This window comes from Chaetodon trifascialis, chromosome 8 (genome assembly GCF_039877785.1).
Source record: "Chaetodon trifascialis isolate fChaTrf1 chromosome 8, fChaTrf1.hap1, whole genome shotgun sequence".
Lineage (NCBI taxonomy): Eukaryota > Metazoa > Chordata > Actinopteri > Chaetodontiformes > Chaetodontidae > Chaetodon > Chaetodon trifascialis.
This window is the reverse complement of record NC_092063.1, coordinates 23,367,283-23,381,158: the sequence shown is the minus strand read 5'-3', so window position 1 is coordinate 23,381,158 and position 13,876 is coordinate 23,367,283. Positions and strand designations below refer to the sequence as shown.

The 13,876-nt window shown below is 39.7% G+C and overlaps 1 protein-coding gene across 1 annotated transcript in view; it reads left to right on the top strand.

Annotated features, from left to right (window-relative positions):
* LOC139334601 (copine-9-like) overlaps positions 1–13,038 on the top strand; it is a 75,112-nt gene extending 62,074 nt beyond the window's left edge. Inside the window, exons 17-21 of the mRNA XM_070967585.1 lie at positions 509–636; positions 5,164–5,266; positions 6,249–6,306; positions 8,477–8,550; positions 11,716–13,038. Of these exons, the coding sequence (XP_070823686.1) occupies positions 509–636; positions 5,164–5,266; positions 6,249–6,306; positions 8,477–8,550; positions 11,716–11,898 (546 nt within the window). The 3' untranslated portion in view covers positions 11,899–13,038. The remainder of the gene's footprint in view (positions 1–508; positions 637–5,163; positions 5,267–6,248; positions 6,307–8,476; positions 8,551–11,715) is intronic.
* The last annotated feature ends 838 nt before the right edge of the window (positions 13,039–13,876 follow it).

The window sequence follows — 13,876 nt, the reverse complement described above, 5'->3', positions numbered from 1 at the left end:
CGCTTAAATACTAAATCAAAGTGTCTCTTAAAAATGTGTTAAGAGCACCTTAAAACTTTATGGCTGTAATATTACAGATTATTGAGTCATAAATCCCTGACAGTGCCCCCTAGAGTTCACAGTGATTTGTACACCCACAGTCATTGAACTTCCTCAAACTTACTATCTCACTGTACTTGAAAATGACCAGTATTGCTCTCCATAAATGTCATTACATATTAGTGTATGTCTCAGAATTTATTTAAGAGTAACCTCTTGAGTTTCCTGTCGATGTTCTCTTTTAAGGTGTTGACCACCTGATGATATTCCTTTGTACACAGTGTGTCAGACAATGGTAAATTAAACACAGATAGAAGACATACCATGGCTGTTAATATATTTAACATATGTTTAATTATCTTTACTGTGTAAACAGTTATGTACTGGATTGGTGTTTCCTGTTAATTGCACTGCCCTGTTAATTGTACACTGTGCGCTTCATTAATGTGCTGTATGCTGTCTGTTGCAGAGCGGTGACAATGAGAGTCCCAACTGTGTGGGCATAGAGGGGGTTCTGGAGGCTTATTTCCAGAGCCTGAGGACGGTGCAGCTGTATGGACCCACCAACTTTGCACCCGTTATCAACAAAGTGGCAAAGTAAGTTTGTGCCTGTGTGTGTTTGAGTGAGGGCACAATTTGTTTTCTTTCAGCCAAACCCTCAGGATTTTTTTCTTCATTTTGGTATTTACAGGCCTCGATCAAAGCTTATTAGTGACATGATTCACAATAAGCTTTTTCACCAGATTAGAGATTTTGTTTTATTTATGAAACAGCAGGGGGCAAGTCAACATGTGCAGGATTATCCCATTAGCTAATAATCAGTTAAAGCGTGTCATCAGATTTGAGTAGGAATATTTAAGAAGTCATTTTTGGGAAATGGGGCTGATTTTGGATTTATATATTTCATTTCAAATTTAGACTCCTAAGTGAAGCTGCAGAAACCATCCCAATGGGAAATGTTGTCTTACAATCAATGATTGCTTGCTGCTTACACTTTCCCTTAGAAAATTCTCATATCGCTTGGTTCTGTGGTGACATTTATTCATTTTTAAAATGTAGGATGAGTTGCTATTCATCAGTAAATACAATGAGCTTGTTTTATTTATAGCAACATAACTTTACTTATATATCATGTAGAGACAAGTTTATAAATCTAGTTGACAGTGCTGATGTGGGGCTTTCACACAGTATTTCATATATGTCTGTAGCCCATAAAATCTTCCTTTTGTCTTGAATTATATATGCAGTATTTACAGTGAACATAAATGTAAATAGCATACATATTCACATCCACATCTATCACAACAGTGTAGTATCTGAGAGGCATAAGAGAGAGCATGGCTGACTTAAAACACATTTCATTTTTCATAAAATGTGTTTTGAATTTGGCATTTTAATACCTGGTATGTTTCCAAATGAAGTTTACCTTCCAGGCCCAGAGTGCAGACTACAAAAACACACCCCAAATATACAGACACTGCACAAGATTATAGGTCTTGATGATGTGGTCTGATAGCAGTTTGAGAAAGGAGAAACAATTTTACAAAGGTAGACAGGGAGTTTATGGAATATAGAATGCTTATAAAGAGGAAAAGGTACATATAAATCTGTCTCTGTATTTCCAGTGAGGTCCATAACAGGGCACATACATTACAGGGAAAGGGAAGAATTTTTACTCAAATCTGATCCGTACATGTATGTGGTGAAATCCAAAATACATTTCTTTACAACATTGTCAATGTGAGTATGGAATATAGATACAGATAGATTCAAGCTGTTTAAAGAGTAATGTTCTCTACCTTTTGCACAGAATGGACATGATTTCTGTTACACAATAAGATTTTTGTACATTACAATTTTATTTTAATTCATAAATGATACCTGTAGTTTGTAAAAGGCAGTCTGGAGGTCAGTGAGTTAGACATGTAATTGTATAGATATGATCTGTTATGATCTACTGGCTGGATGTTCCTTCCTTTCCAGTTTTTAAAGAGACAAACAGAACAGGTGCTGATGTATGGATATGATGATATGGAGCCTTGTGGTACAGCTTTTGTGATCTTTAGGGCTTTAGATTTACAATGATCAACATTAGATCTTTGTGTTCTGTCTGCTGCAGTAATTGAACTGTGTCCTGAACTAAAACCAGACTGTGCATCACCTAGAATACTGTTTTCTGTGAGACATGTTCCAACTAATGGCCTGATTCGAAAAAACATCAGAACCACAACCAGCAAATAGAACTCCTCGTCCTCTGCAGTTAGTTGACTGCCAATGGCCAGTTACAGGAATGAATTGATTGATTCTTGCACCATAAAGCTAAGACCTACTTTAATGACAGTTTAAAAGGTTAACAAAACGCTTTAAAAAGAGGATTCTGCTGCCACAGGTAATTCCATGTCTTTGTTGGACATGGATTTACGTGGTTGTTAGACCAGATTAGTGTTTGACATTTTAGCCTACTTGTCACTCCACTGAATTATCACGTCAGTTTTTTATCCCACCCTATGTTTGACACCAATATGTCAAGCGGCAAGAGGCACAGAGGTGGCATAGAAATCATCCACTGAAAAAACAAAACACACAAGAGGACAGAGGTGCTATAACACACACACGAGGCAAAATTCCATCCACATGCACATACACATACACATACTGTATATACACACACACAAAGACATAGACTCACAGATTGATGTTGTGTTCAGCCAGGTGGAACAGCTAAATCACTGGTATTAGATTCTGTCTCCTTGCAATAAATAGGCAAACAGCAGGTGAAGGACACACACACACACACACACGCACGCACGCACGCACGCATGCACGCATGCACACACACACACACACACACACACACACACACACACACACACACACACACACACACACACACACACACACACACACACACACGTTGAAACAGTCCTCCAAACTCATCTGGCATCATATCAAGCCAGTGCTGATATTTGGCAATGTGGATGTATTAATTTGTTTTTTTCATTGAACTCATGCTGGAAAGGGAATGAAGTGCAGTCGAAAAAACAACAAGCAAGGTCACATGATTTTCTCCATGCCATGTTTTTTGGTGCTTGTTATTTTTGAAGGGTCTCTCTTTTGCTCAAGGTTGTACTTTTGGGTTGTAAACAACTCAGAGACCTGGTGTTGTGGAAGCAGCATCTGAGGGGTTGCCATGGCAGGGGATCAAATCCATTTTAACTGAGGTTTTATGTAACTTTTTAATGAAAAGGTATGTAATTCCAGAGTACCGTTTCATTAAGTGTTCTGAGCTCATGTAATAATTTCCTTTATTCAATCATGTGTTCACAAAGTGGTGAACCTCTCTCCATCCTTGCTTGTGAGCGACTGAGCCTTTCCAGGATGCTCCTTTCATACCCAATCATGATACTACCTGTTACAATCAACCTGTTTATCTGTGGAAGGTTCCAAACAGGTGTTTTTGGAGCATTCCACATCTTTCCCAGTCTTTAATTGCTCCTGTCCCAACTTGTTTGTTGCTACATCAAATTCAGAATAAGCATCATATTTACAAAAAATAATGAAACTGATGAGGTCAAACATTAAATATATTGCTATTTAACTGTTTTCAATAGAAAATAGGCCAAAAAGGATTAGAAAATGATCACATTCTGTTTTATTTCTAAAGAGTAACTCTATTGTCACCAGTTGATAAGGGGAGGGTAGCTGAAGCGGACTGTTATCATCCTAGTTAGCTTAGCATGCTAGTTTGCTTAACATGGTTTTTGTTGTTTGGTTCATTTGGTGACTCAAGCAGCATACTGTTGTCTTAACATGCTGTTTGCTTGCTAGTACGTCAGCATGGTAGCTGAGGATGATTTGTTTTTCCTGGTTGTTTCTGCTGCTGGTGATAGCAACATGCTAGTTAGCTTGACATGTTGTTAGCTAGCATGCTGTTAGCTGATGATGGTAGCTGATGAGGTTGTAGACAAGAATATTTCTTTCTATTTGTTGAGTGAGTGGGTACAACCTTTTCTTCGTAAGAAGAATGTTTTCTTCTTTCAGAAGTGTTACTTCTTCGTTGAATGATTGAATGATGATGATGTGGTTTAGATGACACCTGTGTTCATACATTTTGAACGCTTATTTGCTGTACACCCTTACAAAATCTTATATTTGCCCAGCCTGTTAAGAATAAGCAAGTTTCCAGCGGTGTAGAATGTGTGTATCAACGGCTTAGAATGCAGATACAGCCACTGTCTAATTTCATGGTTCCAAATACATTTCCTGTTGAGACTAGAATAGCCTATAAAATGTGGGCAAGACGGGAGGTAGAGCAGAAAATTACTGTGTGACTTGTCTATGTATTGCCTTGAAAGCAATGACCATTTCTGTTGAAACAAGCTTGTGAAGTGAGAGCAGACTACACTGTTCTCTCTCTCACTAGTTAAAAGTCAATCTAGCTCACCCAGCAGTCAATGTCTGTCTCCCTACAATCAAATTAAACAAAATAATAATAATAATAATCCATCTTTTATTATTAGCTGTTGCTATTATTTCATTGACATTAAAATGCCAATGTCTGAAATCCTGGCACCTGTAGTGCCTGCAGGAGTTACGGATGCTTAACTGTGATTTGACAGATGCTGTTCATAGGACAGGCTTGGCATCAAAATATATAAAGTATTTTTTACAATAACCTGATTATATGTAAGGGAGTAAGCTGCACATAGTGTTTTGGTCAGTGTTCAGTTACTGTTTCACTTTGTTTCCTTTGCTCGGTAGAGACAGCGTAGGCTGATTTGTGCATTTGGTAGTGTCAACAGATACGGCCAAAGGGTTTGCTACATGTCCATCCACCTGCGAAGACAGTGATGTCATCATGGAGCCAGAGCATCTTTCCAGAGTCATTTACATTTCAGCATCCAGAGGGCAGAGTGAAGGTCATAGGGTCAGACAGATACGTTACTGTGTGTTGCAGCTTTATTCAACCATACAGAAGTTCTGAGCCTCTGTAGACCAGGACCAGCATATGAAACCAACAGGTGTGCATCGTGTTTTCCTTTGTGTGTTAGTTAGGTGCATAAGCAGAATGTAAGCTTTAATCTGTGTGTGTGTGTGTGTGTGTGTGTGTGTGTGTGTGCGCAGCTGTGCAGCAGAGGTTACAGATGGCTCTCAGTACTTTGTCCTGTTGATGATCACAGATGGAGTGATATCTGACATGGTCCAGACCAAAGAGGCTGTGGTCAATGTGAGTACACACACGCGCACACGTGCACACACACACACACACACACGCACACACGCACACACACACACACACACACACATTGTGTTTTTATCACTTGTGGGGACATTACATAGACTTACATTCATTTCCTGGGGCCTTACCCTAACCCTAACCATAACCACTATTTGCCTATTTCTAACCCGTAACCCTATCCTCAGTCTGCACCCTAAGATTTAATGATTTACATTAAGGGGACCTGCATTTTGTCCCCATAAGGACAAACAAACACACACACACACACATGCACACACACACACACACACACACACACACACGCGCGCACACACACACACACACACACAGAGGGATAGCAGTACTTTTCCCTCAGTCCATCCTCTTTTCTCTTTTGTGTGGGGGACAAAATATATCTCAAGAACAACACTATGATCCTTGATGTCTGGATACAAACAGCTTGCTGTGTCCCAGCAAACAGCCTTCTGTGGGAAGCAATAACTCAGAAATATGAAAAAACACTTCAGATTTTTTGTTCATGGTTCAAGTCAAAGAGAGAAGACATTTTTCTCTCAGTTTGACTGATCTCTCTTTATGGAGTGATCAATAGTTGTTTCAGTAACCTGTCAAATGGATGTATGAGAGGTGTCTGATCCAATTAAGTTGGTTCTGAATGATTTCTCTCATGACAGGCAGTGTAGAATATTAAAATTGACATTTGTTTGTCATTTTTTCCCTCCTAATTATCTTAATTGTGCAGTGTAGAATAAAAATTTGCTTTAAATCCCCCAAATCACACATAGTCTTGCATCATCCAGGTGCAGAACTTATGATCTATCAGTGCTTCATTTATTTTTGTGAGCTAATGCTCACTAAACCAAAATAACTCTCTGTAAAGCTCTGTTGTTCTCCCAAAGCTTTTGACATCTTAATGCACCTTTATGATCTAATGAACCAACTAAGCTGACTGCTAATTGTCTTTCTTGTACAGGCAGCATCACTGCCCCTTTCCATAATTATCGTGGGTGTTGGACCAGCTGAGTTTGATGGTGAGTGCTCACATTTTGGTGAAAGGTCTCTAATTTTCATGTCAGCATGAGTGAACATGACAGAAGAGAGGAAGGTCGCGCTCGATGACAAGAAGTCACTTTCTTTACGGAAAACAGAATGTTTCATTACCGTCGCAGACATGGAATGCACGTCTCATGAGTTTTATGGCCACTGTTAGTTCTTACATTGTCTTACAATTACTAATATCAATGCCAATCACCTGAAAGTGACTCCTTGCCAATTAGTGCAATCTTCCATTATTAGTCTATGTAATTAAGAGAATGGACCAGGAGTAAAAAATTTTTTTCTTAAAAATATATGTAAATGAAATCACTATACCTCTTCATAATCAGATTTTTGCATTTGACAATAACTGTATGCACAGCATCAAATACGTGAGGCCAATGATTTTTGGTCAGTTTTTTCCCAGAAATGTGCAACTGCAGTCAGGGAGAAAAACAATATCAGTACCATCTTTTCCATGTAACCATTTTAAACCTGCATTAATGTTTTTGACCACATTTGGACAACACAACAAGCTTTAAATGCTATACTGACATAAAGCTCATAGGGCAAACTAGGGTAAAAAACATGGAGCAACATTAACACTCAACGAGTCATGCTTCTGTCCACATGAAGTTCACTATGAATTGACATAGTAAAGTTGCAGTTGGTAAAATCAAACCAATGAGCTGAGAGATGCTAGCTAGCTAAGCCCTGGCCCAGTATATATACTGCATATAAAAAAATAACCCAAAGGACCAATCAAAAACAATACCTTAATGAAACTAATGTATCAAGATACTCAAATAAACATTAACATTTGCCGGGGTTACTCAGAACTTCCCCAAATCCAATCAAAGGCAGGACAGAGCTGCTAACTGTACCCTTGACCCTGGTCCTGTAGCATCAAGAACTGCCTTCCACACAGTGGAAATACAACACAAAAGAGGTGTTTGGGTTTTTGTAACCCCCTGAAAAGCATAACCTTGTTAGATACTGATGTGTCCCTTGGCCTTGAAAGTAGCATTCTGTTATCCAGGTAGATAGTCAGCTACTTAGCTGGATGTTGTAACATCTGCAGATTACATTAGAGCAGATAAGCACAATGTTTAGTCTACTCCTTACATTTAAAATACAAAATTTACCCACACACATCGCTTAAGCATGTAATTGACAGCCCAGTCATGCTTAGCTATGACTGCTAAGCTATGACTGGGCATTGCTTTTGAGGGAGGGGTTTTGGTAGGTGATGATGCAGTTAAAGGTCTCTTGTTCACAATGAATGCTTTTCATTGGTATTCCTACCAAAATGTTAAATGTATTTTCTAACCCATAAACAATATGGGGAAGCAACCGGTGGTCAGGGTCTCTGCAGTGCACCTTTCAAGGCCTATAGCTGAACAGATTTTTATAACCAACCACAGGAATGAATTCAAATACACTGGAAATGTAAACAGTCTTGATTAAATTCAACAACCTTGACATTGCAAAGAAACAAATATGTGATGTTTTATACAAAAGGCAGCATTCGACTTTGGCCTTGACTTTTCCCTGACTTGATCAGGTTCTTGTGAGCAATAGGAAGCCACTATAGCAGTATATCATAATCACTTCTTTATATACACCGGAACATGGTTCCCTTCCTGAGAGAGCCGCTGCAGAAAGTCAATGCAGTCAAGTGTGCAGGCATCTTGCATCCACAGATCAATGACTTTTCAGTGGGGACTGTTTGTGTGTGTGTATTCACACGTGTGTGGCTGTGTATGTGTGCAGTCTGTTACTGCTCAGCAGGGTGTGACGACTTACGCCTCATCATTGAGTTGGATTGACCCATCATTTTCAAGTAGTTTAAGCAACTGAATGGTGGGATTGGTGGTGAGAGCAGTCAGGCATGTTATGGGGTCACAAGGTCACACTGGCTTTGTAGCACCTCAGAGCATGTGTGTGTGTGTGTGTGTGTGTGTTGCGAGGTCTAATTTGCTCTGTTTGTTATTTGCTGCGTCTTCAGTCTGTGCACGCCATTTCTGTTCTTTCTCCTCACACTGTGCTCCACAGAAGCACTTTATGTTATGAAAATACAAAGGAACAACCTGTAGCTTCATTATGTTCTCCGTTGTGGTTCTAGTATTGAGTGGTGTTCTCTCTATTGCATTCCTGTCCTTTTAGCGATGGAGGAGCTGGATGGAGATGAGGTGAGAGTGTCCTCCAGAGGACGCCTTGCTGAGAGAGACATTGTACAGGTACTCATTATAATTCTGTTTAACTTCACATGTGAGACATGAGCCTACATACTTACAACATACTCAAACACACAATGGGGATTGCCTCATACAATATACATTACTGATCTACAGTGGGCCACTGAACAGACCAATTCAATGGCAAAGCTAGTGTCCTGACATAAGAACCATAAATTTATTTCAAATACTTTTTTTTATATATGTGTAAAAAAAATGTCTGACTTAAATTATCAGTATGAACCCAATAAAACGATTAGGTTTAAGCCATCAGACATCAGCCAGCCTTCAGTCCTCATGTCACCATACTGTACTACAATATGAAACATTAACGGAAAAATGAATGTGTAAGAAAAACTGTGCGAGAATAATGAAATGAAAGTGTCATTGACTGTCCAACATCAGTGCCTCAATGTCTGTTGTATAGCAGCAGTTAGTCTGTGTGTTCTGGAGTGAGGGAGGAAAAAGGCAAAGCAGAGCGCCCTGCTGTGTTAACGCTCTGTCTCCTGCAGTGGATAATACCCTGTCTGCGACAGTCCTACCAGGCAAACCCTTCGTTATCCACAACTCTAAATGCTGATATAGGTTAGGTTTAAAACCTTCTGTTGTGGATCTTTGATAACTTCTTCTTCATTTCGATGTGAACTTGGGATTTTAATAGTTGAGGTCATGTGATTATTTTTACTAAACAGGGAACACAACTCCAATCTGCCAACACAAGCTGATCATGTGTTATACATACAATTATTAGAGCTAAGAAATACAGACATACAAAATAAAAATTGAGAAGTTTTTAAGGGTCACTATAAAAACAGGCTAAACAAATCAAAGCAAAGACATTTTCTTCCTGAGTCTGCTCTTAAAGACACTTCATCGTTATTGCTTTTAGAGAGAGCAGCTCTTTCTTTCAATTGTTTAGCAGTGAGTTTTATAAAAAGCGAGCAGTAACCCCATCAGGCACCGATAAAACGAGAACTGTGAACAGAAAAGTGCAATTTTTTGGAAAGACTTTTCGAGATATATGTGAGAATACAAATAAGAAGCAAATACAGTTGCCCCTGATAACAATGTACTATTGGAGTTTTGTATTGTGTTCAGAAGACTGTCCAGTCAGCTGGCAGACCATAGGCTACGATGATAAATGAGCACGTACAATGATAAATTTGTAGTGTCTAGACGTTTGGAGGAGGCATGTGAGTGTATGAGATTGCAGAAATTTAATTCTAGCGTGGGTGTTTATTACAAAATAAGTATCTAGTTATCATTTCAACATTAGCATCAGTCACAGTAATCGTTATATATCCCTACATACCTGAAAGGTTTGACTGAATTGCTTTGTATTGCTGGTGAGCACGGAGAAATGATCTGTCTTCTAAAACATCATTGTAATAAGCTCGACCCCACACCAGGTTAATAACTGGATCATTTCTGCTTTTGTTTGATGGCTGTATTGATATTGCTATCGTGCTTTCGCAGCGCCATCCCTCCAGTTTGTTTTACTGACTGCAGTAATCACATTTGCATGCTCATAGTAATCCTTTGATTATATTTATCCCTACTGTAGCACTAATTCAATCAGGATGTTTACAAAAACAAAGTTCAATCACTTTACATTTCCATGCATTGTTGTTAATGTTTCAATATGACGAATGCATTCAGTGCAGCAGCATTGATTCATTGTTTCTTATAATAAATAACCTGTGAACTATAAACTTGTTCAGTACCTTTTCCAAGGTCAGTCAGTTGCTATGTATCAATGTACAATCTATTTACACGTGAGCAGTTTGTACAGCCAGAGCTGTGTGCCTACAGTAAGAACAGATTTATGTTAATTACACTGTTCTTGCAATGTAGTGATAACCAAAATACATATGTAATTACTTCTGGGTGTGTCTACATGTCTGAATGTCTGAATGTGCATGCATCATAATGGTATATAAGGAGTAGTTTGACATGATCTGAGGGAGTGGAGTTGGAGACAAGTAAGCTGACCAGGCCTCTGCATCTCTGCTGCAGCCTAGAGCAGTGTTTCCCAACCTTTTTGAGCCACAGCACATATTTTACATTAGAAAAATCACAAGCACACCACTAAACAAAAATGTCACAAAAAGTATATTTATTGAAATATAATGAAAATCTAGTCTCAATTTACTTATTCAGTGTGAAACCTGGGCCTGTTTAGTTGAACACAAAGCTGATATTCTTGCAAGAATTGAAGAAAGACACACAGGAAGTTTTCACCTGATTGTTGCTCTAAACCTTAGTCAAGCATCATAGTCGATGTAGGTGCCAGGATGAAGATGCACTGAATAAAAAGGAGATATCTTGATTGCTGTCTGATGCTGCAGCGCAATGTTGAATCAGCAGAATACTCTTCTTTTTTTTTTTTTTTTTGAGAAAAAAATGGCAGAACTACTGGTTCCAGCATCTCAAACATGAATATTTGTCGGTTTTCTTAATGCTGTATGATTGTTCTGTGATTCAGACAAAACAAAAAATCTGAATATGGCACCTTGGTCCATGGTAAATTGGGGTGGGCACAGACCAAAATGATTAAGATTAAATTTATGGAGAGAATTTTTGTTTTAGCTTTGATTTATAATTTCTGACTTAATTGTTATCTCCCATGAACAAAGGAAGAAAAAAATGCAGTTCAGTCGTCCATCTTTAAACTACTGAATGAGACAGTTTCAATGAGACCAGGTCAGTCTGTTAAACGAAGCCATACACACTTCATGGTGCAGGGCAAAAAAATCAGTGCCAACCGCATGTATGAATTTGTGAATACCCAAAACAACGATGCCTCTGAGCAAACAGGAGTTAAAGTGTTCCAACACAATGTCCTTCCACCCGATTGCAGCATAAATCTCCATCTAATAAAAGATCAAATTGACGAGAAAATGAATGAAACTCACTGTGAGAGGTGGGGATGAGCATCCATCCATGGTCATTAATTAAAGCTTCAATGGTAGGACAGGTTTAAAACACTAGTGCAGCCTGAAAAAAATAATTTTTCATGCACTTTTCTTCAACTATTCAACTAATCTATCTATCTATCTATCTATCTATCTATCTATCTATCTATCTATCTATCTATCTATCTATCTATCTATCTATCTATCTGTACTGTATATTAAAATTGACACTATTATGTCCCCTCGCTTCTAGTTTGTTCCGTTCAGAGACTACATCGACAGATCTGGCAACCAGGTCCTCAGCATGGCCCGGCTGGCTAAGGATGTCCTTGCTGAGATCCCCGACCAGCTGCTGTCTTTCATGAAGAGCAGAGGAGTCGAACCACGACCAGCCCTCTCCACCTCACCACTACCAAAGCTGCACCACCATATCTGACCCCCACACAGCCACCCGTCCTCGCCTCTCCACCCTGACTCTCTATCGTCTCCCCTCTGCTTATCCACGCTCACCTCCCGTACAGTTATTTGTCACTTTAAAGGGGCAGAAGGATCGACAAATGATTTGCCCTCTTCCTCTCTTATCACCAGTGAAGCCAAACAGGCACATCACACCGACGCAGTGGGCGCTCATCCCTGACTCACCTGCTGCTGTACCTCATCTGTTCCTCTGTAACTCACCCAGTTATATAGCGTTACTCTTCAGTCACTGTATGGAAGAACAGAGAGACTGAACCATAACTGTCCCTCTCCTCCCCACTAACTGTCATTCAAAGCTTTGGCTTTTTGAATTCCACCTCACCCGACACAGTTTTGCACAAAAAGTTTTTACATTTGTCCTTGTCCTCAGTGTGTTGACACATTTGGCAGGAGTCCCAGGAAGAGTAAGGCACTAACCCTAACCCTAAATTAAAGCAAGTCCCCAAATGAAAGCAGAGCCTTGATGAGCAATAAACGGCAGCTTGTATCAGGTGCTTTAGGGGAACTTATGTGTTTGTGGTTTACACTCATATTGTCATTATCATCAGACTGTGCCAAATTTCTTGAAACTGAAAGAGAGCCTGCCAAACAATTAGTTTAATACAGAGAATTTCAAACTGTGAGGAATGCTTTCCCAGGGGGTCCAGGAAAGTTGAAGGCAAAGATGCTGCCTGAGGTTAAAGAAAAACTTAGTTGTTGTAGTCAGAGCCTTTTGCACAGTTAGTAATTGGAGCTGCAGCAGTGGCTGTGGCGTACAGCCCATGGAAGCAATTAAGGTAATCTAAAAACATTGACGCCTGATTGGTGGTTTGTGTCACTCTTTCCTCTTTGATCAAAACTCACTCAAACCTAAATACGCAGACATGATGCAGATTTTTAGATTCAGTGTGACTCACTCTTCTGGGGATGGACATCATCTCAGATGTCCTCTGCAAATAAACATCCATAAAGCTGCTTTGAAATCATAGAAAAAAGATGCTCCTTATAACAGAATCACCACGTTTTTTATCTTTCAGTATCAAAGTGACACAGGGATGGTTGTCGGTACACCCATGGTACAATCAGGATACTTTTAATGGTGCCAGTTTGCCAAAATATGGGGGGGGGAATCATTCAATTATATATATACATACATATAAAGCAAACAAGGGTGTACCCCATAGCATCATTATAGTTATTGCCCCCAAATTATGGAAAGTATTGTTCTGAGTATTAGAGCCTGATTACTATTATTATTCTTCTTTCATATATATATCATTTACAGTGGTCTCCATTCTGTCTGGGTGAGTGGTGAGCGGGAGCGGGGGGTTCCACAGTATCAGTCTGAAACCCCTGGTTTAATGCAACCTGATGAATTAGTGACGAGAGGAGTATTCAGGTAGAGTTTCTGAGGTGGACGTCATACAGAGGGCGATAGACGAGTGCTGGGGGTTCTGGTCACATGCTCATTATTACCAGTCACATACCTTCACACAGACACATGTGCTTACACAAACACACACACATACACACCTTTCTGCCATGACACACCCACCCTCTCTTTGCACAGCGTGGGCTGAGGCTGGGTGCAGATTCCCCTCCTGCTGTTACAGAAATGCCAGTCTCTCCGGCTGCCCTGCAGAGAGGAGGAGGAGGAAGGAAGGGAGGAAGGAAAGACAGAAGAGACAGGGAGGAGGGAAGAAGAAAGAGATGGGAGTAAAGGGAACAGAGATGAAGGTGTGAGAGGGGCAGGGGAATAGAAAAGAAAAAATCAAAGACAAGACCATGGGAGAGTGGGGCAAAGAGGACAACAGGAAGAGGATAGGATGCAGAGATTTGCTTGGTAAATGTCAGAAGGGAAAGAAAAATGCAAAATGAGAGGCTGAGCAGCAAAGAAGACTATAGCTCTTTAGATTGTCTTTAGTTTGAAGTCTGAAAAGTCTATGTATGCATATTTT